This window comes from Bos taurus, chromosome 25, assembly GCF_002263795.3.
Source record: "Bos taurus isolate L1 Dominette 01449 registration number 42190680 breed Hereford chromosome 25, ARS-UCD2.0, whole genome shotgun sequence".
Classification (NCBI taxonomy): domain Eukaryota; kingdom Metazoa; phylum Chordata; class Mammalia; order Artiodactyla; family Bovidae; genus Bos; species Bos taurus.
The window spans coordinates 1,523,316-1,549,264 of NC_037352.1; the positions used below are offsets into that span (position 1 = coordinate 1,523,316).

At 60.9% G+C, this 25,949-nt stretch overlaps 5 protein-coding genes across 7 annotated transcripts; 4 read left to right on the forward strand and 1 right to left on the reverse strand.

Annotated features, from left to right (window-relative positions):
• Positions 1–37: 37 nt before the first annotated feature.
• Positions 38–4,078, forward strand: RNF151 (ring finger protein 151). Its single transcript, NM_001077038.2, is given in 4 exon segments — positions 38–67; positions 429–574; positions 879–975; positions 3,573–4,078. Coding segments are annotated over 4 exon segments (723 nt in total). The 5' UTR covers positions 38–64; the 3' UTR covers positions 4,050–4,078.
• A 1,388-nt stretch (positions 4,079–5,466) lies between these two features.
• TBL3 (transducin beta like 3) lies at positions 5,467–11,525 on the forward strand. The gene is given in 22 exon segments (NM_001046619.2): positions 5,467–5,583; positions 7,112–7,163; positions 7,258–7,353; positions 7,440–7,487; positions 7,595–7,736; positions 7,822–7,906; positions 7,988–8,158; positions 8,240–8,315; positions 8,400–8,493; positions 8,570–8,751; positions 8,843–8,984; positions 9,081–9,139; positions 9,219–9,322; positions 9,677–9,824; positions 9,910–10,140; positions 10,228–10,298; positions 10,372–10,528; positions 10,613–10,671; positions 10,800–10,903; positions 10,991–11,062; positions 11,146–11,304; positions 11,383–11,525. Coding segments are annotated over 22 exon segments (2,442 nt in total). The 5' UTR covers positions 5,467–5,503; the 3' UTR covers positions 11,493–11,525.
• A 91-nt stretch (positions 11,526–11,616) lies between these two features.
• NOXO1 (NADPH oxidase organizer 1) lies at positions 11,617–16,386 on the reverse strand. 3 transcript variants are annotated; one of them, XM_059881490.1, is made up of 9 exons: positions 15,457–16,386; positions 15,213–15,296; positions 13,540–13,620; positions 13,297–13,372; positions 13,016–13,196; positions 12,711–12,892; positions 12,479–12,592; positions 12,146–12,263; positions 11,617–12,057 (listed from the first exon to the last, which is right to left on the reverse strand). In XM_059881490.1, the coding sequence occupies exons 1-9, from the start codon at positions 15,532–15,534 to the stop codon at positions 11,805–11,807; spliced, it is 1,167 nt and encodes a 388-aa protein (XP_059737473.1). In that variant the 5' UTR covers positions 15,535–16,386; the 3' UTR covers positions 11,617–11,804. The 3 variants fall into 3 exon arrangements, with proteins under 3 accessions (XP_059737473.1, XP_024840867.1, XP_024840866.1); XM_024985099.2 differs by having other exon boundaries at positions 15,213–15,545; XM_024985098.2 differs by lacking the exons at positions 15,213–15,296; positions 15,457–16,386 and adding an exon at positions 13,713–15,197.
• Positions 16,387–16,582: 196 nt separating this feature from the next.
• Positions 16,583–18,908, forward strand: GFER (growth factor, augmenter of liver regeneration). Its single transcript, NM_001193188.1, has 3 exons — positions 16,583–16,847; positions 17,114–17,310; positions 18,217–18,908. The coding sequence occupies exons 1-3, from the start codon at positions 16,590–16,592 to the stop codon at positions 18,377–18,379; spliced, it is 618 nt and encodes a 205-aa protein (NP_001180117.1). The 5' UTR covers positions 16,583–16,589; the 3' UTR covers positions 18,380–18,908.
• A 2,611-nt stretch (positions 18,909–21,519) lies between these two features.
• On the forward strand, positions 21,520–25,721 carry SYNGR3 (synaptogyrin 3). The gene is made up of 4 exons (NM_001082464.1): positions 21,520–21,747; positions 23,623–23,860; positions 24,031–24,173; positions 24,259–25,721. The coding sequence occupies exons 1-4, from the start codon at positions 21,649–21,651 to the stop codon at positions 24,466–24,468; spliced, it is 690 nt and encodes a 229-aa protein (NP_001075933.1). The 5' UTR covers positions 21,520–21,648; the 3' UTR covers positions 24,469–25,721.
• The last annotated feature ends 228 nt before the right edge of the window (positions 25,722–25,949 follow it).

A 25,949-nucleotide genomic window follows, 5' to 3' on the forward strand; every position in this document is an offset into this window, starting at 1 on the left:
TCCTGCTATGAAATGGCAACTCCTGAGCCCTGGCTTCAGTGGAGCTGCCGTCCAGACACAGATCATGGTGAGCTCTTAGATTTGTGCCTAATTTCAGAGACCTGCCCAAGCTGGACCCCACTCCTTATTGAAATGATCTGCACAATGGGGTACAGGGCCCCAAATGGGACAAGGAAACCTTTCAGAGACCTCTAGCCTGGGTCTAACTCCAGGTCAAGGCCTGCTTCTGCATCTGGGTCTGGTAGAAATGGGGGGTCTTGGGCCTCACTGCTGCCCCCTCACACTGGGTGCTGACCCAACCCTCCACTTGGGGTTCTCATGTGGCCCACCTCCCACCCAAAGCTTCCTGGAATCCCTTTCCATGCATGTGGAGTGGGGAGTCAGATCCTGGTCCCAGCCAGGCCCTGATGCAGGCCTGGCCTTTGCAGAGTGGCGGGTATGATCTCAACCTCTTCATCAGCCCTCCCGATTGCAACTTCCTGTGTTCTGTCTGCCATGGAGTTCTCAAGAGGCCGGTGAGGTTGCCGTGCAGCCACATCTTCTGCAAGAAATGCATCCTCCGGTGGCTAGCCAGGTGCTACTGGGCACCCAAGACGCTCGGGGGCCAGGGCAGGGCTGGGGGGCCATGCCTAGGACCCAGAACAGAGAGGAAGGTCAGCCAAGCACTGGGTCATGGTGGCCATTAGGTTCAGCTGCCAAATCTGGGACGCTAATATAGGAGCTGGGCCCCTGTGGAATCTGCACCCTGGCCTCAGAGCTGAGCGCTCCCTATAAAGCCCTCTTACACCTCTTCCAGCTAGAGAGAAGGAAGGGCCGCCAGGGGAGGCATGTTGCTGCCACCTCCACGCCCAACAATCACCCCCACTCATGTCTCTTAGACAAAAGACCTGTCCATGCTGCAGGAAAGAGGTGAGACACAGAAAGATGGTCCATGTGAATAAACTCCAGAAGATCATTGGCCGCTTGGAAGTCAAGGTAACTCAGAACACCCCCTCCCATCACCCTACCCTCCTCCCCTCTGCATGGGTTGGGGCAAAGCCAGCAGAGGGGTTGAAAAGAACCCCACTCTCAGAACTGAGAGTTTCTATTCCACCAATACACTGCTCCCCTTAGGGTTATCAGACCTGGCTGAATGTGAGTCACTTCTCTACAACATACTTGATGTGTGGTTTGGGGCAAGTTACCTAACTTTTCTGAGCTCTAAGAGCCCCAGCTGTAAAATGGGGATAATAAAGGATGGAGAGCCTACTGTGGTGCCATTGCTCTCTAGCCTCATAGTTTTATAGATAGGGAAATTGAGATTACAAAAAAAAAAACAACCTTGGCTGGGGAGTGCCTTTTTGGTCTAGTGGTTAGGATTTGGCACTTTCGCTGCCATCAGTTCAGTTCAGTCACTCAGTCATGTCCAACCCTGTGACCCCATGGACTGTAGCACACCAGGCCTCCCTGTCCATCACCAACTCCCGGAGTTTACTCAGACTCATGTCCATTAAGTCGGTGATGCTATCCAACCATCTCATCCTCTGTTGTCCCCTTCTCCCACCTTCAGTCTTTCTCAGCATCAGGGTCTTTTCACATGAATCAGTTCTTTGCATCAAGTGGCCAAAGTATTGGAGTTTCAACTTCAGCATCAGTCCTTCCAACGAATATTCAGGACTGATTTCCTTTATGATTGACTAGATCTCCTTGCAGTCCAAGGGGCTCTCAAGAGCCTTCTCCAACAGCACAGTTCAAAAGCATCAATTCTTTGGCAGTCAGCTTTCTTTATAGTCCAACTCTCACATCCACACATGACTATTGGAAAAACCATAGCATTGACTAGACAGACCTTTGCTGGCAAAGTAATGTCTCTGCTTTTTAATATGCTGTCTAGGTTGGTCATAGCTTTTCTTCCAAGGAGTAAGCGTCTTTTAATTTCATGGCTGCAGTCACCATCTGCAGTGATTTTGGAGCTCAAGAAAATAAAGGCTCTCACTGTGTCCATTGTTTCCCCATCTATTTGCCATGAAGTGATGGGACCAAATGCCATGATCTTAGTTTTCTGAATGTTGAGTTTTAAGCCAATTTTTTTCACTCTCCTCTTTCACTTTCAATAAGAGGCTCTTCATTTTCTGCCATAAGGGTGCTGTCATCTGCATATCTGCATATTTCTCCTGACAATCTTGATTCCAGCTTGTGCTTCATCCAGCCTGGTATTTTGCATGATACACTCTGCATAGAAGTTAAGTAAGCAGGGTGACAATATACAGCCTTGACGTATTCCTTTCCCGATTTGGAACCAGTCTGTTGTTTCATGTCCAGTTCTAACTGTTGCTTCTTGATGTGCATACAGATTTCTCAGGAGGCAGGTACGGTGGTCTGGTATTCCCATCTCTTGAAGAATTTTCCACAGTTTGTTGTGATGCACACAGTCAAAGGCTTCGGCACAGTCAATAAAGCAGATGTTTTTCTGGAACTCTTGCTTTTTCGATGATCCAATGGATGTTGGCAATTTGATCTCTGGTTCCTCTTCCTTTTCTAAATCCAGCTTGAACATTTGGAAGTTCATGGTTCACGTACTGTTAAAGCCTGGCTTGGAGAATTTTGAGCATTACTTTACTAGCGTGTGAGATGAGTGCAATTATGCTGTAGTTTGAACATTCTTTGGTATTCCCTTTCTTTGAGATTGGAATGAAAACTGACCTTTTCCACTCCTGTGGCCACTGCTGGGTTTTCCAAATTTGCTGACATATTGAGTGCAGCACTTTAACAGCATTATCTTTTAGGATTTGAAATAGCTCAACTGGAATTCCATCACCTCCACTAGCTTTGTTCACAGTGATGCTTCCTAAGGCCCCACTTGACTTCGCATTCTAGGATGTCTGGCTCTAGGGGAGTGATCACACCATTGTGGCTATCTTACAAATAGCTGAGAAAAGAAAAGAAGCTAAAGGCAAAGGAGAAAAGGAAAGATATACCCATTTGAATGCAGAGTTCCAAAGAATAGCAAGGAGAGATAAGAAAGCCTTCCTCAGTGATCAAGGCAAAGAAATAGAGGAAAACAATAGAATGGGAAAGACTAGCGATCTCTTCAAGAAAATTAGAGATACCAAGGGAACATTTCATGCAAAGATGGGCTCAATAAAGGACAGAAATGGTATGGACCTAACAGAAGCAGAAGATATTAGGAAGAGGTGGCAAGAATACCAAAAACTATACAAAAGAGATCTTCATGACTCAGATAACCACGATGGTGTGATCATTCACTACTATATCCTGGGTTCAATTCCAAGAAAAAAAGAAGAAAAAAAAAAAGCCCGGCATACATACAACCCACTAGACCAAGCCAACCATGTAACTCCCTGTTCTCTACATCTCCTGTCCCCACTCCTCTGAGATCTAGATTTTTCCTACCTTCAAGCATTTGCTACAGTTTCCCTCTCTCTACCACATCACTGGTAGCCTAAAAGCTTGGGAGGCTGCCAGTCCAGTGTTTCCTGGTCAGTGGAACCTCAGGGATGGGGGATTCTTGGGGGTGTCTGGAGATGTCCCCAACCTGGTTTGGCTCACACGATGCTCTCCTCTACCCCCAGTGCAGGAACGCTGAAGCTGGATGCCAGGTGACGTGCCCCCTGGCCCATCGCAAGGGACACCAGGACTCATGCCCCTTCGAGCTGATGGTTTGCCCCAATGAAGGCTGCATGTTGCGGGTACCTCGTGGGGCCCTGGATGAGCACAGGCAGAATTGCCAGCATGGTGCCTATCATCGCTGCTCCCTGGGCTGCGGGGCCACCCTGGGCCCAGTCGAGCGGGCAAATCACAACTGCTACCGGGAGCTGCGAGAGGCCTGGTGCCAGCGCCAGCAGCGCAGCCGAACCTTGGTGCTCTGCCTGCTGCAGCACATGCGCAAAATGCACCGGACCACCGGCCTCATCCGACGGCAGCTGGCGGACTTCCTGGAGGAAGATGACCCCCTGCTCGTGGGTGCCCCGCAAGAGGAGGCTGAGGCCACCCCAGAAGGCAGCATTGGGGTTGAGGTGTGGGAGCCCCAGGGCCAAGCTACCTTGTAAATAGAGGGTAAATAAATGCAGAGCCCAGGTCTGGCCGCCTCACTACCACTGTGCTTGCGGACCTCACCCCGCCTCCTCCAGGAACTACTCCTCTCAGGGGAAAGAGGCACCTTAGCTTTTCCCCTGGACTTCTCCAAGTTCTTTCCCACCAGTTCCTCACACTGACTTTTCCCCTCAGCTCTCTGCCTGATTTTTTCTCACTCGATTGTCTCCTCTGCAGAGGTTCTCCCTGACCATCCTTTCCCAGTCCTCCTTCCCAGTTACCTTCTTCCAATCTGTTTCCTGGCTTCGCAGCCAGTAGCACAAACAGCTCAAACCCCTGAAGTCAAAGTACAAGCCAACTGCTCACAGTGATTCCCGAGGATCCCTCCTTATCTTGTTTCTGCCCTATATTCTCCTTCCTACTCACTCCCTGCAGCCACACCGGCTTGCTTCTCCTAAATGCCAGGCTTCTGCACTGCCTGTTCCTCAGTCTGAAGCATTGTTCCCCGAGATAATCAGAGGGCTCCCTGTTTCACCAACCTTCGGCTTTGCTCGCCCGGTTCACCTTTACAAGGAAGCCTCCTTCATCGCCCAGTTTAAAGCTGCGCCCCCTGCACTCCACTCCATCCTCACCCTGCTACATTCTTTCCAGGACACTAACCCACTCCAGTGTTCTTGCCTGGAGAATCCCAGGGACGGGGGAGCCTGGTGGGCTGCCGTCTGTGGGGTCGCACAGAGTCGGACACGACTGAAGCGACTTAGCAGCAGCAACAGCAGCAACCACTTAACAAGATTATTCCGGGCCCTTCCTCTGCCCAGCCCTCACTTCACTAGCACGGCATCTTCTCTGGTGTCTCTCAAGTGCCTAGAACAGAGAACGTGCTCAATCAATATTCGAACGTCTCCGAAATCGCCCGATTTACTACCAGGAGGAGAAGGGAACGACCGAGGATGAGATGGTTGGATGGCATCACCGACTCGATGCACATGAGTCTGAGCAAACTCCGGGAGTTGGTGATAGACAGGGAAGCAGTCCATGGGGTCGCAAAGAGTCGGACTGGACAGAGCGACTAAACTGAAGTAGTTCCCTGCGGTATTTCTCATACCATACGCTAAGGCGGAGCCCGGTTCAGGGCTCTGCTAACCCACCGCGCTTAACCCAAACCCCAGAATGCCAAGGGGGCAGGAGTTTTGGGATTACTTCAATAACCAGTTCCTACGAAAACCTTTTCAAATTTCCATTTAAAAGACAGGCGGCTGGAGACTCCAGCACCCTCCGAGTTCAGGCCTCCCGCCCCTGCCACTCCCAAGTTACTCTATGCCCCACCCGCCAGGCCGGAAACGCCTCTGCCATCTTCCGCTTGCTGACGCCGCGCCTCTGCCCACAGCAAAGATGTCGCCGAGGTCGCAGCGCCGATGACGTCACAGTAGTAGTGGGCGGTGACGCCATCTCTGCGAGCCCAAGGTGCGGAATGGCTCCCGGGTCTCCCTCACGCGGTGGCACCGGCGACATGGCTGAGGTGGCGGCCGGAGTGGGCCGCTTCAAGTCCAAGTAAGCTGGGGCGCTGGGGCTGGGGGCGAACCCGCCGCTGGGGCTGGGGGCGCCGCCGAGGGAGGGAGCCGGGTTCGCAGCCGCAGTAGCGAAGGCGCCGGCGTGGGTCCCACACGCATCGGTTTGGGGAGGGATGAGGTACTGACGGGGCTGGGTCCTAACAGGCGGGCGGCGGCGTCGCGGCTGCGGCATCAGGTGGCAGAGCAGGCACTGACAGCGCTCAGCTTTCGGAGGGCAGGCCCTGGAGCCTGGCCGGGTGCAGCTAGCTTCCGCGACCTAAAGTTGAAGCAGTTTCGGTCGGGGGTGGGGACAAGAGATCCCAAAGCGAGAGGAAGGGTCGAGGCCGGTCCTAGACGGTGGGAGTCCCCACCGCCTAGACGACGGCAGAAGAGCCACCCGTGGGCCAGGCGGCCTGGGGAGCTTTCACATGCTCTCTTCTCCAAGGACTGGGAAGAGAGGTCAGGACATGAGCTAGACCTCCGTGGCCAGGAGTCCCTGAATCCCGGGCTTATGCAATCCCCAACTTGATGTTGAATGTCTAAGTTCTGTGTTCCCGGGTCCAGACAGACTCAGTGTAACGCGCAGGAGCAGAGTTTGATGGGGGTAAACCTACCAAGCAGATCATTTCCATCAGTAGCTGTGACAAGCACTAGCAAGGGGAAGCCCTGATGCCAAGACTGCCTCTGTTGGATGGTCGAGCGGGCTCAGGGGGCCTCCAGCTTCCTCTTGGCCATCAGGCTTCCTTTAGTGGAGTTAGCCAGGCACCTTGGAAATTCAGAGAGGCCCAGGCTGGGAATAGGGAACAGCCTGTGTGAACACAAAGGATCAGAAGAGACCCCTCATGGCAGGTTCTTGGGAATATGTAAGGAGAGGAGAGGGTTTCAGGGCAGGGGACGACACAAACGAGTTGTGTTCTAAAACGCCTCTCTGGGAGCAAGCTTTGAGAGAGTGGTGAAGAGGCTATAGCAGCTCCCCAGAGAGGAGAGTGCCGTGGCCTGGACCAGCAAGGAAGTAGCCGAGGTGGGGGGTGAGGATAATCTGCCTGGAGAGTGGGGTGGAGGAAGGAACTGGGGTTGAGGAGGGGCAGGCTGGAGTTGGACCTCAAGGATAAGGATGTTTGAAGAGGATGTTGCTATGGGCTGGTACCCAGGCCTGGCCTCCTATGGCCAGCAGAGGGCGTCCAAGGCCTGGCTTGCTAGGCACCCTGGAGTCTCTGGGATTTGGACTGCCTTTGCTTCCCTGGGCCCATGTGGATCACTGACCCGCTCAGGGTCCCAAATCTTCTATAACAGGGGGGTACTAACACCCACCTCCAAATATGGTTGAGAGTGGTAAAGAAGGTAACAGACGAGCTCATCACCCCACCCTGCACGCGTGTGCACACACACACACCAGAATCCCAGCCCTCCCAGAAGCTCCTCGAGGGTTGGGCCCTATTGGGTTGACCTCTGGGAGAGCACCTAGCACAGGGCTGGGCACCGGGGACCACGGGGTGGTGGTTCACTCTCTTGCCCTGTCTTCCCTCCAGCTATGCTGTTGAGCGCAAAATCGAGCCTTTCTACAAGGGCGGGAAGGTGCAGGTACTGGCCCCGGGGTAGGGCGGGGGGTTGGCAGGGTGATGAGGCAGCCTGGAGCTGCAGGATGTTCCCTTGGCTGAGACCCCTTTGCCCCCAGCTGGACCAGACTGGACAGCACCTCTTCTGTGTCTGTGGCACCAGAGTCAACATCTTGGATGTGGCCTCGGGGGCCGTGCTGCGGAGCCTGGAGCAGGTGAGGGCGGGGAGGGTCAGGGCGAGGGCCTGGTGTGGACGGCGGCCTGTTCTCATGGTGCCCTGCGCACCCACTCTCACCCCTAGGAGGACCAGGAGGACATCACTGCCTTTGACCTCAGCCCCGACGACAAGGTATGTGCGATCAGGACAGGAGGCGGGCTCCGGTACCTCCCACCCAGACTGAGTGGGTGAGGATGGCATGTACACCCGTGCCCCAGCTGAACTGCGTCCTCCCCTAGGTGCTGGTGACAGCCAGCCGGGCCCTGCTGCTGGCTCAGTGGGCCTGGCAAGAGGGCAGTGTCACCCGCCTGTGGAAGGCGATACACACAGCCCCTGTGGCCACCATGGCCTTCGACCCCACCTCCACACTGCTAGCCACAGGTAGGACCCCGGCTGGGTTGGGGGCGGCGAGCCAGGCGGGGATCTTTGGGCCCACAGCGCCCCCACCTCGGATCCACTCCCACAGGCGGCTGTGATGGGGCCGTGCGCGTCTGGGACGTCGTGCGGTGCTATGGGACACACCACTTTCGGGGCTCGCCGGGCGTCGTGCAGTGAGTCAGGGCGGTGGGGGGCAGGGGCGGGGGGCGTCACTGCCAGGGCGACACAGCTCACAGCTCCCCGCCTGCATGCAGCCTGGTGGCCTTCCACCCGGACCCCGCTCGCCTGCTGCTCTTCTCCTCGGCCGCAGATACCAGCATCCGCGTGTGGTCGCTGCAGGAGCGGTCGTGCCTGGCCGTGCTGACTGCCCACTACAGTGCTGTCACGTCTCTGACCTTCAGCGCCGATGGCCACACCATGCTCAGGTCAGAGCCCAGCGCCCCGGCCTTGGCAGGGAAGGGAGGGCCACAGCCACGGCCTGGGCACTGAGGCGGGTGTCCCCCCAGCTCGGGCCGGGACAAGATCTGTGTCATCTGGGACCTGCGGAGCCTCCAGGCCACAAGGACCGTGCCAGTGTTTGAGGTGGGGGCGCCAGGGCCAGTGAGGGCGGTGGGAGGGGAGGGGCGGCGGGGCTGGGGCCTCCACCCCTGACCCGCTTGCCCTCAGAGCGTGGAGGCCGCGGTGCTGCTGCCGGAGGAGCCGGCACCGGAGCTGGGTGTGAAGTCCGCGGGCCTGCACTTCCTGACGGCCGGCGACCAAGGTGCGTGGGCTGGGCACGGGCGGGAGGGGGTGGGGGCCGGCGGACCCTGAGTCCCAGCGGCCTTGTCCCCGCACAGGTGCGCTGCGTGTGTGGGAGGCGGCCTCGGGGCGGTGTGTCCACGCACAGCAGCGGCTGCGCGGCCCTGGGCGGGAGCTGACCCACTGCACCCTGGCCCACGCCGCCGGCCTGCTCCTCAGCGTCACTGCCGACCACAACCTGCTGCTCTACGACGCGCACTCCCTGCGGCTGCGGAAACAGGTGCGCGTGCACTGCCCCTGCTAGGCCCCGCCCTGGTGCCAACACCCCACCCCGCTCACCCAGCCTGCCCCATGTCCCTCCTGCCCCACAGTTCGCCGGCTACAGCGAGGAGGTGCTGGATGTCCGGTTCCTTGGGCCTGAGGACTCCCACGTTGTCGTGGCGTCTAACAGCCCCTGCCTGAAGGTGTTTGATCTACAGACCTCAGCCTGCCAGATTCTCCACGGCCACACAGGTGAGGGCAGGAACCAGGCCCTAGGCCCTTACCCGGATGGAGTGCCCGGCCTGGCCTCAGCTGATCTCTAGCTACGGCCACTCCACTTTCTTCCAGACATCGTCCTGGCCCTAGACGTGTTCCGGAAGGGGCGGCTCTTTGCTAGCTGTGCCAAGGTGAGACACCAAAGGAACTGAGGGGCAGGGACTGGTGGGGAAGCCCTGCCCAGCCTCCCCTCACCCTTCGGATCCCCAGGATCAGAGCATCCGCGTCTGGAGGATGAACAAGTCCGGTGAGGTGGCTTGTGTGGCTCAGGGCTCTGGGCACACACACAGCGTGGGCACCATCTGCTGCTCCAGGTAGTGGTCAGGGCCGGGGGTGTCACAGAGGCAGAGGCGGCTCTCACCTTGCTCTCCGAGTCTCCAGCCCAGGGGTGTGGAACAGAGGCTGGGGCAGGGTACCCCAAGGGACTGCGGTTCCTTAGAAGTAGCCTTGAGGTTGGTGGGTAAAAGGACACTGAGCGATGCCCGGGGGAGGGGTCCCACTGTTGGACTGAGTCACCAGGGGTGCCGGGGTGGGGGGCACATAGCAGTTCCAGTCGTGGGGCAGGCTTCCCGGTCTCCTGAGGTCTGGCAGGCCTGAGCGGTGGGGCTCTGCCGGCAGGGCTGGCCAGGGCTCAGCAGGTGTCTCCCTTCCCCTAAATCCGGCCGCAGGCTGAAGGAGACGTTCCTGGTGACGGGCAGCCAGGACTGCACTGTGAAGCTCTGGCCCCTCCCTGAAGCCCTGCTGTCCAAGGGCACAGGCCACGAGGGCGGCCCGGTCTTCCTGCAGGCCCAGGCCACGCAGCGCTGCCACGACAAGGTGACCGCACGCGGCGCCCGGGTGGGGTCGTGGCCAGGCCCTCGCCAGGACGGGGCTCTGAGCAGCTGCCTGCTCTTGCCACCAGGACATCAATAGTGTGGCTGTCGCCCCCAATGACAAGCTGCTGGCCACGGGCTCACAGGACCGTACGGCCAAACTCTGGGCCCTGCCACGGTGCCAGCTGCTGGGCACCTTCTCGGGCCACCGGCGCGGCCTCTGGTGCGTCCAGTTCTCGCCCATGGACCAGGTGCTGGCCACGGCCTCGGCCGATGGCACCATCAAGCTCTGGGCCCTGCAGGACTTCAGCTGCCTCAAGGTGAGCCGCCCCTGGCCCAGGCCTGGCACCCCCTCCACCCCAGACCCGGCCCCCCACCCGACGCCTCACCCCCCACCCCCCCCACAGACTTTCGAGGGGCATGATGCTTCTGTGCTGAAGGTGGCCTTTGTAAGCCGCGGCACGCAGCTGCTGTCCAGGTGAGTAGGGGTTGGGCAGGGCCGGGGTGCGCCGGGTGGGCCCAGGCTGAACCCCTCCCCACCCCCACCCCAGTGGCTCTGACGGGCTCCTGAAGCTCTGGACCATCAAGAACAACGAGTGTGTGCGGACGCTGGACGCTCACGAGGACAAGGTCTGGGGGCTGCACTGTAGCCGGCTGGACGACCGCGCCCTCACCGGTGCCAGTGACTCCCGCGTCGTCCTCTGGAAGGTGTGTGGGCCAGGGAGGGCATCACAGTGGGCAGGGCAGCGTGGGGGCCAGTCTGAGCCCAATGTGACCCCGGTCTGACCCCAGGACGTGACCGAGGCGGAGCAGGCCGAGGAGCAGGCCAAGAGAGAGGAGCAGGTGGTCAAGTAAGTGGGGTCTCCCCGCCCCCCAGCTCGGAGTCGGTGAGCTGGTCCCTCCTCTCTGGAGCAGCCACCCTGCTTGCCTGGCCGGGTCCCCCAGGGGCCCTGTGCCCTGTCCCCTCCTTGCCCTCCAGGCAGCAAGAGCTCGACAACCTGCTCCATGAGAAGCGCTACCTGCGGGCGCTGGGCCTGGCCATCTCCCTGGACCGGCCCCACACTGTGCTGACCGTCATCCAGGGTCAGTGCTGCCTCGGGCTGCACGGGGCGGGTCTCTCGGGATCTGTGCTGCCCCTTTCCTATGGCTCAACCTCTTCTCCACCCGCAGCCATCCGAAGGGACCCCGAGTCCTGCGAGAAGCTGGAAACCACAGTGCTCCAACTGCGGCGCGACCAGAAAGGTCTGGGGTGGGCAGGTCAGGCCGGATGGGGCCGCGTGAGGCTGGGGGTGCGGGGGCAGGTGTGACTGTGCTGTCGCCCACAGAGGCTTTGCTGCGCTTCTGCGTCACATGGAACACCAACTCGCGGCACTGCCACGAGGCCCAGGCCGTGCTGGGTGTGCTGCTGCGGCATGAGGCCCCGGACGAGCTGCTGACCTATGATGGTGTGCGGGCCTCCCTCGAGGGCCTGCTGCCCTACACCGGTGAGTGGGCCGGCCGGGGGGCGGGCAGGGCCGTCCGCCACACTCGGCCGCCCCTGACAGCCTGCGGTCCTCCCCCAGAGCGGCACTTCCAGCGGCTCAGCCGGATGCTGCAGGCAGCCACCTTCCTGGACTTCCTGTGGCACAACATGAAGCTGCCCGCCCTCCCCACGGCCCCCGCGGCCCTGTGAAACAGAGGGAAACACAGACTCTGCTGTCTTGGCTCCCTGTGTCCGTCTTGACTTCATCTCACCCCCTGGTCCTGGGCCACAGCTGGCCCACCCCCAGACCTGCCCTTCAGCACAGACATGGCTCTGTCAGTCAGGAGAGCTTTACTCAGGGCACACCAGGGGCACGCAGCCCAGCAAGCCCCACCTCCACCGCTCCTCCCACGGCCCTGAGGCCGAGGCAGCTGCTAGCTGTCATCCCTGGGCTCTGGAGCCTCGGGTGGTCCCTGGGGTCTGGGGTGCACAGCACCGCCCTCCACGATGGGCCACGCTCTCTCAGGGGGCTCCCTGCTGCAGTGCCTTACGGGTGATGGTGCAGCAGCGGCTCTGAATGACGCTCAGAGGCGGCCGGGCAGGCACAGGAGGTGGAAGCATTGCGGCCTGGGGGGACCTGGGGGAGCTGTGGGCCTTGCCCTCCCTGCCCTCTGCACCGTCAGCCCCGCGGTGGAGCCATGGCCCGCTGAGGAGGGTGCCCAGCCCATCCCGCTGCAGCATCACAGCTGGGAGAAGACCAGTGCGGCCTTGGAACCTGTAGGACGCGAGTTTGGTTGGCTCTGGGTCCCACCCACCCCACCCCCTCCGCACCAGACCAGCTGCCAGAGCCCCAGCCCACACACCTGCACAGCCACCAGCCTCGGTCGGAGGCTTCCAGCACATGCACGCGTGCCCCTGTGGGCACGGACAGCTCATCAGCCCGGCTGCTCTCATAGGCACGGACAGCACAGAACTGGGGCCCTGGGGGTAGACGCTGGGTGGTCACCATGGGGCTTCAGAGCTCTCTCTTAATACCAGAGACCCCTTCTAGAGCCCAGTGGGCTCTGGCTCGCTCTGGGGCCAAGCACACACTGCAGGGCCACCGTCGCCCCCGCCATCTCATGGCCTCCCTCCCCCGGCACGCGCTGGACGCTGCCCCGTGACGGCACGGGCGTGGGGAGGAGGGTCAGTCTCACCGCTTATCCCCAGGAGCTGTCCCCCATCCTGTCCCTGGTGTGGGGCCGCCTCTTCCAGGTAGGGAGCTGGAAACCACGCCGTCTGCTGGTCCTCGTTCGTCACCAGCCACCAGCCTATGCCCGAGAGAGGGATGGGCGGGGGGCTTTAGCTCCTGCAGCCCGCTGGGATCCCAGGGGCAGGAGGGTGTGTCCCTGCAACAGGCGCCAGCCCACCTGCGGGGCGTCAGCCCACCTGAGGGGTGTCGTAGCAGCACATCCAGGGCCTCCTGGGCCTGAGCGTGGAAGGGCTGGCCCCGCGTGTCCTGGGTGCTGAAGGTCTGCAGGCAGTGCAGGCTCTGGGCCTCCAGGGTGTGGACCGCAGGGCTGCCTGAGGGGCCTGGCGAGGGCTCTTGCGGGGTGGGCAGGATCACCAGGCTGGTGAGGGCCCAGGATGCAAGGGAGAGGTGTCAGGTGTCTCCCACAGGCCCATCAGGCCTCCAAGCCAACCCGCTTGTGGGCCCTTCCCCACCACGCCTCCCCCGTCCTCCGGGCAGGCACCTGCCAGGTGGCAGCATAGGCTCCAGGTCCAGAGGTTGTGGTGTGAAGAAGCCAGTGAGCTCCAGGCTGCGGGACACACGCTCCCCGGCCGCCAGCAGTGCCCTCAGGTAGGCCTCCAGCAGCTGCAGGCGGGCCAGGCCTCTGCCCGTGCGGCTTCGGTGCACCAGCCAGGGTGCATCGGCTGCGGGCAGGACCAGGACGGGGCAGCTGTGGGAGCCCTGCCCGGGCTCCTCACGTCCCACTGCTGCCGCCCCACCCTCCTGGATCCCTGCTGGCCTGACCTGGGAGCTTGGGGAGAACTCGATCAGATCTCCGCAGCAGGCCCGCCTCCACCGGGAAGGTCTCCTTGAGGGTTTTCTGAGAGCAAGAAGAGTCATCACTGGTCTCTGAAGGCCCACTAGTTTCCCCTGGGAGGGCAGGCAGGGGTCCCTTGGCTGAAAGCCCGAGTGGGCACGAGGGCAGGGCGTGGGTGGTCTCTCGTGGGTCAGGTTGCTAGGGGAAGTCGGGTGACCAGGTTCACTCACGTGGAGTCTCCTGAAGTCCTCCCAGCTTCTGCGTATGAAGCTGTCGGTGTCGTCCGACCAGCACACAGAGAAGGTGAACATCTGCTGGGGGAAGGTTGGGAGTGTCTTGGAGGCACTGGGCCAGGAGCTCCCCCACCTCCTCTAGGGCTGGCAGGGGTCCCACGGGCTCCTACCTGGAACCTCTCTGTCTGCACCAGAGCTGCCCCGCTCACACACACCGGGTGCCGGGCTCCCTCCATCCTGGTGACCTCCCCAGATCTCCGTGAGGGACTTCTGGGAGTCTGCTGGGCGTGACCCCAGGTCCCACTACCTCCCTGCCCATATAGGGAGGAGGGGAGGCCTTGGGCACCCAGAAGGCTGGAATTCCCCAGCAGCGCCCCAGTCCTGGCTGCACTCCCCTGCACTTGACGGGCCTTCCCCACTTCCTCGCCGTGCCCCTCACCTGGGTAGGCAGGGGCATGGGGCTCCCCAGGTAGGAGGGGAAGCAGTGACGGTGGAGGGGCTCCTGCCAGAGTGTGAGCGTGGGGGGAGGAGGGGAAGGCAGGGCCATTAGAGCACCAGCAGGCTGCCCCTCCTAGCTCGCCACGCCCTGCTGGTGCCCAGGCTGGGCAGAGCCGCCCAGTGGCCCGGTGTGCCCCTGGCTCTGTCCCTGAGCTGACTGCAGTCGTCACCAGGAAAATATTAAAGGCTCTAAGTGCTTTGTTTGGCTTAATCCTCACATTGGAGGAAAGGTCTCTTAATGTCCCCAAATGGCAGAGGAGGAAATTTGTGTTAATCAGATATTGTCAGGGTTTCTTCATCATCTGGGGAGAGGCAGACCTCACAGGCTCACCCCACAGGTCCCACTGTGGTGGAGGGGCTTGCAGCAGGATGAAGAGGGTTCATCTGTAGTCACTAGCATTGGGAATGGCGAGGTGGAATTGGGAATGACTAGGACTGTTCCAAGAATCACCTCTGAATTCATGATTTATCAGTGTGCTGCAGACAGAACCTCTGAGGTCAGGAGTGACCCTCCCCCAACTAGCTGGGGCGGTGAAGGGAAGGCCCTAGAATCCCCAGACAGACGCTGCGCCCAGGGGCCCATATCTCAGGACCACCGCCTTACAGGGGAGACGAGAGCCCATCCAAACCTGGCGCATGGGGGTTCTTCCCCAGCCCACAGCTCTGAGAGCTGGGAGGGGCGGCCAGCCTGCGGCACTCTGATGGCCCTTCCCCTCCTCCCTCAATCACACTCTGGCCGGAGGGCCTCAGTCCCAGCCCCTCCACCCAAGCCCTGGAGGGAGGGAAGGGTCAGGAAGCCACCCAGGCCTGACAAAAGGCCTTTGTGCATCTGTCCTGCCAGAGGCACTCTCTGAAGCCTTCAAACCTCCCCTGGTCTTGGCCCAGGCAATGAACACCTGTGGACACAGGCCTAATTTTTACAAAGTGCCTTCAGTCCAGCTGTCGTAATTCTTGCCAATCTCAGTGGGGGTCGCTGGCCTGGTAGGGTACAAAGTGGGATGGCTCCTGCTCCCTTGGAAGACAGAGATGTTGAAGAAGGGCCAGTCTGCTCACAGCCAGGGACCTAGAAGGATGCTGCGGCCCCTCCCTACACTGCTGACAGTCCCATGTTCCCCACCCCCAGCAACCGAGATCCTCTCAACACTCTCCACATCCCCTCCCTCACTTCTCACCTGGACCACTACAACAGCTCCATGCTCCCCCCACAAAGCCTGTGGTCCTCTCTTGCTGCCGTGAAATACACTCTCCAGAGGAATCTATGCAAAACCGAAATGGGATCAAACTTCCCAGCACCGTCCCAGGGTCCTGAGCATACATCCCCAGCTCCTGGGTCAGTTGATGGTATCCTCAGTGGGCCCCTGGCCACCTCAGGACCTCTGCCCACACCACCCTTCCCAGGTCCTGTCCCACACTGGCCTTTCTGCCCAAGCAGGAAGTCAAGCTCCTCCTCCCTCCTCCGTTGGCTCTGCCTATTCTCCTCAGCTGATTTCTCATTCTTCAGGCCTCTCTGCCTAAGGGTCAACTCCTCAAGGAGGCCTCCTAGATTTAACACACCCTGTTCATAGCTTCCATCACAGCTTGTACCTAAACACTTATTAGTGTGACTCTTGTTTTTTCCATCTTGACCACTAGACCATGGGCTGAGGAGGTTAGGGAGGAACGAATCTTGCTCCTCGCCCTGTCCAGAGCCTAGAGCAGCGCTAAGGACAGATTAGGCACTACACAGGTATTTGCAGAATCAATTAATGTACATATGGAATGAATGTACACAGGGAAGCAGTGGTATCCCTGAGGCCACGCCCCACCTGGGTTTAACCCCTCAGGTAGGCTGTGGGACTGAGCAGAGAGGAGGGGGGCTGCTCAGGGCTCCCCGGAGTCCAGAGACGCACCTCCTCCTCTGCACGCTCGACCCTCCCAGCCTAGGCGGGCACCCGTTGCCATGGCGCCGATCGCCTAGGCGGACTCCCCGAACCCGCAGCCGCACCGCCCTTTGTGCGCTCACAGCCCCGCCCCGCATTGCCCAGGCGCAAAGCACCCGGCCCCGGGCGCGCCCCCAGCGGAGGGCACAGAGCCAAGCCGCAGGCACGCGAGACGGTCGGAGCGGAGCGATGGGGGCGTCGCGGGCCGCAACACGGAGGTCCAAGAGGCCGCAGCCCGAAGCCGCGTCGCGCCCACGGCGCGTCGTCCACAACACGCTAATCTTCTACTGGAGGAAGCGGGAGCACTGCCACGGCCGACACAAGACCGGCTCGGGCCGTGGAAGGAGGCCCAGGGGCAAGGCAAGGACTCGGGGCTCGAGAACCGCGCGTACAGCGGCTCGGGCCTCCGGCGCGTCTCCAGCTCGCACTCCTGCATCTCCGGGGGCGCGGACCCTGGCTGCCAGCCCCGCCCCCGCGCCGGGCCCCGCCCCCGGGCCCAGCTCCGCGCCCGCGGCGCGCGCGCCCGGCTCCTGCGGCCGCGCCCTGGCGGCGGCGCGCGCGCTGGCCTGGAGGCCGGCCTGGATGCCGGTGTGGAGGCCCCGCTGGCCCGGCAGGCACTGCGCGGGTGGCATGGCGGCGCCCGGCGAGCGCGGCCGCTTCGGCGCCGGGATCCTCTTCTCCTTCCTGCCCGGCGGCGCGCGCTCCGAGGTGACGGACGACCTAGTGACGGACGCGCGCGGCCGCGGCGCGGGGCGGAGAGAAGCCACTGCTTCGGCCCGGGCGCCATCCGCGGGGCCGGCGTCCGACCCTCCGGTCTCCGAGTTCTCCCCGCGGCGGCCCTGCCGGGCCTGCGTGGACTTCAAGTCGTGGATGCGCACGCAGCAGAAGGTGCAGGCCTAGGGGGGCCCCCACACCTTGTCCTCGGGCACCCGGGACAGGCTGCCCGCCCCCTCCCCGGGGGTCGGCGCTTCCTAACCGTGCCCCCAAGGTAGGCCCAGCCTTTCGGCTCTTGGCCATGTGTGGGCTGGATCGGCCCCAGGACTTCTGTCTCCGGTCAGTGGGTCTCCGGATGGGGCGAAAAAAAAAAACAGGGAGCTTTGTAGGTTTCTGGTCGGGGAAAACCGAACTGACCCTTGGTCGGCCTCCTTCCACAGCGGGACAGCAAGTTTAGGGAGGATTGCCCTCAGGATCGCGAGGAACTGGGCCGCAACAGCTGGGCTGTCCTCCACACCCTGGCTGCCTACTACCCCGACCTGCCCACCCCAGAGCAGCAGCAGGATATGGCTCAGTTCATACATTTATTTTCCAAGTTTTACCCGTGTGAAGAATGTGCCGAAGACATAAGGAAAAGGTAAGTCGTGTCTGCAGGGTGTGCAGCCTGGGTCTGGGGCCCCTGGCAGATGTCATAAAGGGGAGCCTAGAGAAGTAGAGGCCAAGATGGCAGCGGGTTGCCGAGAGCAGGGACCAACCAACAGCGTAGGGATTCTGGAGCCACAGCCTTTCTCCTCAAAGGCCAGGCCTGGGTCTGCTGCTGAGGGCTGCTGCTTTCTGCAGCCACAGAGCTCCCTCCCTGGGAGGGCTACTCTCATGAGATCCCTTGCTTAGCACTGATGAAGACTCTGGCAGGTTTCTAGGGACTCCACTGTTCCTAGCTTCTGGAGCAGGACCTTCAGTTTCAAGGCCTTGGGACCTCACTGCTTTTGCTTCCAAGAGCCGCCTTTTTGGGGAGCTCAAGAACTGTTGTTCAGCAGCCATAAGCATTTCTGGGCTGGCTGTGGGGGAAAGGGTAGCCCTTGCTGTTTGGAGCCTGGGCATTTATACGAGGTCTCTTGCTGAGGTGGTGTGGCAGGGCCACAGGTGCAAAGAAGCAGACCTGGTTTCCAGGTAGGCCTTTATTCCAGCCCCGCCCCTCCACACACTGCCTGGGGCCAGGGATGCTGGGGTGAGGCCTCCTGATTGTTACGAGATTGTAAAGCGCGGAGATTGTAAAGCGCGGAGACCTCGTGTCTTAATGTCTTGCCCGGGGCTTTTGTCAGGGTTTGCCACGCACCCTAGGTAGGTGTTGGAGCAGGCCTTAGAGTCCACTGGGACTTGAGGCTGGAGGGTCAGCCCCCTTCTGGGAATTCCTCAGAGCATGAGGGCACCCCTGGATCTAGGCCCCAGCTCTCCTCTCTGGATTGGGCAGGCCAGGAGATGGTGGGGCGGGCACGCCGGGAGCACCGCCTGCCCCCTCCTGCACGTGCTCCCCTTCACGCAGGATATACAGGGACCAGCCAGACACACGCACTCGTGTGAGCTTCACCCAGTGGCTCTGCCGTCTGCACAACGAGGTGAACCGCAAGCTGGGCAAGCCGGACTTCGACTGCTCACTGGTGGATGAGCGCTGGCGCGATGGCTGGAAAGATGGCTCCTGTGACTAGCCAGCGGCCAGAGCCTGGGGAGGCCCGGCCAGAGGGGGCGGGGCTCATTAAAGTGCCGTCACACACAGAGCCTGTGGTGTCTCCGTTGGGTGCTCCCCAGACCCTGCCCTGGGAACCCTCTCCCTCTGCAGTTCGGGGGAGACGTGGAGGAGCCCGATAGCAGGCACCCCGGTGGTGGCCTCCTTACCGCGGGCCCGCGAGGCTGCCGACAGGGGAGGCAGGGGCAGCCCAGGACATCCCTTCCCTTCAGGATTTGGCCTCCTGCTCACCCACCCTGCTGCCTGCTTCTCCACACAGGAAGCCCACAGGCCTGGCTGGGCACCACCGTCTCGCCCCTCAGGCCTGGCCAGTGTCTCCCCACCTTGTAGTGAGGGACAGCGCAGGATGTAGCCCCGGAGGCTGTGCGCTGTTTGCACGTCAGGAAAGAGGCTTATGGGTCGAACTCTGCTGCTCGTCTCCGGTCTGGCCTCTGGCCTTACAGGTTCCATGGAACTCGAGACCAAAATAAAATGCTGGAGAAATGACCGAAGCCCTGGCCTCAGCGTGTTTTGTGCTGGGACTTGCAACAGCGGACAGGCCTGCTGCTTCCTTATCTGGGTTCTGGCTCCCCTGGAGAAGGGGGCCTTTCCAAGGCCAGAGTGGGCTAGGATATACAGGAACAGGAGGCTGAGTTGCTGGAGCTGAGGGAGAATGGATCAGAGGAGGGGAGGTTGAATGAAAGGTCCTCAAGGCCCCAGTAAGGGTGTGGTTCTAACACCCAGCTCTGACCAAACAATGCATCGTGGAGGATCTGGAGCCGAGGGATGGCAAGGTGTGATTTTAGCTGGAATGTGGCGGAGGTGGCTGAGAGTAGGGAGGAAGGACACCTACTCCGCAGCAGCTGAGAGGGAAGCTCACCCTAGGGTGGGTGGCAAGCATCACTGGATACATTCTGAAGGTGGAGTCCAAGGTGACTACAGGCTTTTGGCCCAAGCCACTGGAAGGAGGGAGCTGCCCAGTGTGTCAGTGAGATGCAGAAGGCTATCAGTGGAACAGGTTTGGGGGTGACCTAGACCCAGCTTTAGGGCCTTCCCAGATCCTCTCAACCACACCCATTCCCAGGGCTTGGCTCCCAGCTGGAATGCCCCAGCAACACTGTGCCCCAGCCCTGTGGTCATAAAGCTCTGGTCACCTCTCCCTAGCGTGTCTCAGCCCCTTCCTGGGCAAGAGCCAGCCTTTAGCAGTCAGTCTCTCCTTGGCATCTTCACCACACTGGCCCCACGGGGGTGCTGGCTTCCACAGGGGCTGCCGGGAGGGGCCAGGTGACATGAAATAGGGGTAACCAGTGGAGAAGTCACCATTCTTTGGTACACCAGATGGACGCCCCCAGCATAGGGGAACCTGCGTGCTGGGAGCCAGCAGGGCTGTGGTCAGCACACGCCTTCCATGTTGGCTCTCCCCTCTTCCCTGCCTCACTTCCCTTCTTCCCTAACTCTGGCTTCCTCAAAGTTTCACCTCCCAATAAAACTCTAACTTTGCAGCAGACTGATTTCCAGGCTAAGACAAGAGGGACTCAAGTTCAAGGGAAAGTCCTGGCTCAGGCTGTGAGCATGGAGACCAAGGGAGTGAGCACAGAGCAGGGAGAAGATCCCCAGGACCAGACAAGGGGACTCCTAAGCTCAAAGGTCACAGGAAGAACAAGAGGAAGAGACAAGAAAGGGCCCATGAAGTAGGAGGAACAGGAGGAGAGGGTTACGTCAGAGTGTTCCCAGGAGGATGGGAAAAGGATGGCAGTGCCTGAATTGCCCCTGGGACTAAAAGGAGAAGTGACACCTGGAGGGAAGTGGGTTCAGGAGTGGAAGGAAGTAGCAGGTTTAGGCACCGAGGTAACCAATCAAGTAAAGGGGGAAACGAATGATGGGTGAGACGGAACCGTTGCTGACAGGTGAGAGGTATGGGACTGGATGCACAAAGCATTGAGTCAACCAGGCCACACCTTTACTCAATGTCCTGGATAGAAACTGGCGTCATCTGTCCTGGCATGGTAGTGACCTGGGTTTCTCCCGGCTCTTCACTTTCTGTGATCAAGGAACTAAACCAGTTTGTTTTGGGTTTTTTTTTTAAAACTCGGTCACGTTGTATAGCTTACGCAATCTTACTAGTTCCCGGACCAGGGATCAAACCCGGCCCTGGCAGCGAAAGTGCCGAGTCCTAACCACTGGACTGCCAGGGAACTCCCGGACTGGCTATTTACCATCTGAAGAAAGAGGGGGTAAAAGAGTCCCCCCCTCCACAGAGGGTGGTGGAACACCAGGCACTGTCAATGCTCAAGGAATGTGGACTTTCCTCAAATGTCCTAGACAGAAACAAGCATCACCTGGGCCCCTGCCCAGCTCCCTGGAAGGACAATGAAGGAAGGGACCCTGTCCAACCCCAAGCTGGGTGATCTCTGGAAGAAACCCAGCAGGTGTGCAAGGGAGCCAGGCACCCGCTCTGCCAAACTCCCTATCTCCGATGCTTCGCCCCAAACTGTCTGCCAAAAGTCAGTTGGGGAGACCCAGGAGTGTGGAGGGGGCTCAATGGGCACCCTCTGCAGGACCACATCCAGCCACAGGATAAGAGCAGAGACGCCCCACCTCCCACCCAGCCGGCCTCTGGGCTCTGCCTGCCTGGGCAGTGTCCTGAGGGCAGAAGTGCCCCATGCTGTTAGGGAGGCTGGAATCCTCTGAAGGAGAAGAGGGACTCATGGAAGCTGGGTTCTCTTTCCCTGAGGGCTGGGGAGAGACACTGGAGCCCTGGGTTTGTTACCTCCTTATATACTCAGCAAAGGGCCCTGTTCAGAGGAGCAGCGTCACGACGGTCAGTCCATCCGTGTGGCTACCGCAAAGGCTGAGCCCAGTGTCTGCGGGCCCTGCTGATTCCGGACTATTTTTGGGGTGGGGGCACTCGGCCCCTTGACCTTGCCTCCTGGTGGGGACTGGCGGGTGGAGTGGTATCCTGGCGGGTGGGGTGGTCCTGCGGTGCCAACCGGGGGTGGAAAGTGGGCGGGGCGGAGGGAGGTGAGGGCTCCAGCCCTGCGCCCGCGGACCAGGGTCGGGGCGCGGGCTCGGTGCCGCCCCGCGCGTCCCCGCCGCAGCGGGCGCGCGCTCCCGAAAGGCGGCGGCGGCGGCAGCACTGGCCGCACCGGCAGCATCAGCACTCGCAGCATCCCCGGGCGGCCTCGGGCGGGGCCGGCCCGACGGACAGGCGGACAGAGGGCCCTGGGGGCGCGCGGCCCGCCCAGGCTGGCCATGGAGGGAGGCTCGTTCGGCGCGGGACGCGCGGGGGCAGCCCTGGACCCTGTGAGCTTCGCGCGGCGGCCCCAGACCCTACTGCGTGTCGCATCCTGGGTGAGTGGCCGGCCCCAGCCCCCTCCCCGATACCCCCTCCCACCTCGCCTCGCCTCCCGCATCCCGATCACCTGCGCCTCGCCCCTGCCCTTCGCCCCTTCCCCATACACGCCGGCCCTTCCCCCGCCGGCCCCAGGTTAGGGTGACGTCACCGGGCTGGGTGCGCCCACCTGCCGGCGGGGGAGGGGCCGGTGGCGACAGCCGGGGACCTTGAGGGGTCACCACCCGCCGCACCCACCTCCCAGTTCTTCCTTAGGTCTAACTCAGTGCCCTTCCTCAGCCCTCGCTCCGTTTTTCCTGTGTTCACGCTTGAAAACGGGCACAGGGGTGGGGACGGGATTCGCGGAGGGCTTGGGCGCTCAGCCTCAGCACTAGGAGAGGCTACCGGAACCGAGAGAATCTGGCCGAGCCTCCCCCTTGCTTCTCCTGCGCGCACATCCTCCCGGCTCCTTCGAAGGGAACTGGCCCTTCCCAGGCCCCCCATTTGCAACCGTGAGTTGGGGGTGGGGGTGCTTCGGGATTCCTCTGAGTGGGGCAGCTGGAAGGGGCTCTGCACTGGGAGGGCTTCCTGGAGGTGGTGTGGGAGGGGCAGATTTGGTGCAGCCTAGCCTACTGGAGCAACCCTAGGCCCAGTGGCCTGCTCCTCCTTCCCATCCATCCAGGCAGGAGACACGGAAGGTGGAATGCCAAGTTCTGGGTTGTGCCCACCTGCTGGCAGCTGGTGCTGGCATCTACTCACGTGTCTTCCAGGAGGGTGGTGCTCAGGGTGGGGCAGGGGCCCTGGGGGTGGAGTGACTCTGGCTAGACCAGATAGTAGGGACCCTATGACCCTACTATGAACCAGAGTCTGGTTCCAGCTCTGACTCAACTGGTGGACCAGTGGAGGGTACATGTCAGTATCTTGCACTTTGGTTTCCCTCTTAGTCTCTAGGAGCTGGGGCAGGAAAGGAGAAAAATGAAGTTGAAACTGGAGGTCTTTTCTTGTTTTAGAAACAGATGGCTGCCCAGGGCTCCAAGAGCAGCATCTGGTTTAAAAGGACTGTGGCTACAGTCCATGGGGTTACAAAGAGTCAGACATGACTGAGGGACTAACACTTAACACCACCTCCCTTGCCTTCCAGCCACAGGGCACTGAGGTCTGACTGAACCCCAGAACTTATGGATGGTATTGATGATTAATCCCAGACTGGAGTGCCCACAAAGTGCAGGATGCTGGGTGGGCATTATTTCTAACCCAACCGCCCCATGAGTCGTGCCTGCTACATTTGGCATGCTGGGAAACAAGACTGCACAGCTGGGGCATGCTGAAGGCGGGGTGCACTCAGGTCCTGGCTGACAGCTCTGTGCAGCTGTCCCTCTGCTGTGCGCCCCATGCCCCCTCTCTCCCCACTCCACATCTACTCTCCCAACCCTGCTGACTCAAGCCTGGGGGTCACAGATCCTGTCCCCACGCTCTGGAGTAGGTCATGGGAGACACTTCGGGCTCCACAAGGTACAGAGGACACAGCTCGAATGCCAGCCCTGGCTCTTACCAACCATGTGACCCCTGGACAAGTCACTTCACCTGCTGAAGCCCCGAGCTCCCTATCTACAAAGCAGATAAGAACCATGGCACCTTCGCGGTTGTTTCGAAGAATTCCATGCGCTAATAAGGCATGTAGCCATTTTAAGTACAGTGCACAGTAGATCCTCACTAAAGGCTGTGTCTATAGTTGCTACACCTGAGGTAGGTATTAAGGGAGGGGTCCCTGAGGACACCGCCCCCCGCCCCCGAGAGATGGATCCTGGGCTTCAGGGGCACGTGGGCGCTCACGGTGGGCTAGGAGACCTAAGGGGTACCGCAGGGCCCTGAGCGCCTCCCGCCGCCGCCCGCAGGTGTTCTCCATCGCCGTCTTCGGGCCCATAGTCAACGAGGGCTACGTGAACGCCGACAGCGGCCCAGAGCTACGCTGCGTCTTCAACGGCAACGCGGGCGCCTGCCGCTTCGGAGTCGCGCTCGGCCTCGGGGCCTTCCTAGCCTGCTCCTGCTTCCTGCTGCTCGACGTGCGCTTCCAGCAGATCAGCAGCGTCCGCGACCGGCGGCGCGCTGTGCTGCTCGACCTGGGCTTCTCAGGTGGGCGGGGCCCTGGCCGCGAAGCTTCCGGGTGGGCGGGGATTGGGCGGGGCCAGGGGCGCGGTTCTCATCGAGTGGGCAGGGACAGGCCCGGGGGCGGGGTCTCCTTCCTGTTTGGGCCCGGCGCCTGCATGGAGCGCCCCTCGACCTGCCCGTCCGCCGTCCCGCAGGCCTCTGGTCCTTCCTGTGGTTCGTGGGCTTTTGTTTCCTCACCAACCAGTGGCAGCGCACGGCGCCCGGGCCGGGCACAGCGCAGGCGGGGGACGCGGCGCGCGCCGTCATCACCTTCAGCTTCTTCTCCATCCTCAGCTGGGTGAGTGCTGCCGGCTGGCGGCGGGGCTGGGGCTCGGGCAAGGTCCGACAGGGTCAGCCCTGACTGACCCCGGACTCCCCCTCAGGTGGCGCTTACCGTGAAGGCCCTGCAGCGGTTCCGTCTGGGCACCGACATGTCGCTCTTTGCCACCGAGCAGCTGGGTGCTGGGGCGGGCCAGACCTACCCGGGCTACCCGGTGGGCAGCGGTGTGGAAGGCACGGATACCTACCAGAGCCCGCCCTTCACCGAGACCCTGGACACCAGTCCCAAAGGGTACCAGGTCCCTGCCTACTAGAGGCCAGCAGGCCCAGACGAGGCGCAAAGGCTGCCCCACCCATGCAGGGTCCAAGGCCTCCTGGGGCCTCCCTCAGGTCCTCCCGGCCCAGCAGCAGGGAGTGGATGCTGTGGGTCATCTGGGGCCAAGAGAAGGTGGCCTCCAGGGTGCCTGGGCTGTGCCCCACAAGTTCCTCTGGTCCCTTTAGTCCCCAACTCAGGGCCAGAGGTCCTGAGGAGGGAACATCATGGCCCTGGGCACGTGTCCTCCAGCCTCAAATGGACCAGCCTGGCAGGGAGCCATTCCCCTCATGAGCCAGCTAGGGCTCACCTGCCCACTCCGGGGTCAGAGGTCCAGCTGCCCTCCATAGCCGGGTGCGGGGGCTGCCCTGGACTCGGGGTGCCTAGGGGAAGGGACACCGCCCTCACCCCGTGGCCCGGCAAGCGTGGCCAGTCCCCCACCCCCTGTCCCGGTGGATAGTGGTGGTCCTCGCTCTGCCCTGGTGTCTCACCCTGCGGGGCCCCCTGTTCTCCCTGGAGCTGCCCCCGTTTCCTCTCACAGGCGCACTAGAGTAGCCCGGCCCTGTGGATGTTGTGATTGTGGTCAAGTCTAAAGGTTTCATCTTGTAGTTCCCCACAAGCAGCCCCTCTGTCTGTGGCCCCAGCTCCAGCCCTTACCTGCCTCAGCCCAGGCCCCTGCTGGGGTGTGGGCAGCTCTGGCCAGGAAAGCACAACATGGCTATAGGTCTGAGCATCAGCCCTCTCACAGCCTTTCAGTAAGACCTTGCCCCAGGGAGGCTCCAGACACTGGGTGCCTGCAGGACACGCCCCCCACAAGGAGAGGTCTCGAGGCTCCACCTGCCCGCCATGCCCTGGAGACGGCCATTCCCTGCAAACCCCTTTACATAGGCCTCCTCGACTAATCCAGCTCCCCACACTGCACCCCACTTTAAGGCCCAGCCCGAGGTGGGGGGGGTCCCTCTGCATAGCTGAGTACTCATGCATTGCTCGAAGCTGGCTTTTCACATTAAGTCAATACCAAATGCGGTTGCCACATTCATTCTTACAGATGCCTCTCTCAGGAGTTGCAGTTGAGTGACAACCCTGTACATTGTAGCATAGACCAATTATTTGTGTATATTTAAGTGAACATGTTTACAATTTTTGTATATATGGATCTCTCCTTCCCTCTTCTGAAAGAACAATCCGTGATTGTGTATTTTCAGTGTCCCATGTTCCAACTGCAACTTCTTTACAATAAAGACGGTAAATGAGTTTACTGTGACCTTTCCACTCCTACCCCTCCAGTACCGGAGACTGGGACCCAAGGAGCACCAGGGCCCAGAATCCAGAAGGGGGCTGGGAGGTAAAGACCAGGCTGATGCCCCTGTTCTGGAGAGTGCTAGGGAAAACCGTTGCGATTTCTCCAGATGTCCCCTTCTTACCGCCTCCTGTTCCTGAGACCCCTGCCCTGTGTACCATGCAGTGTCCAGAGCCACGTTC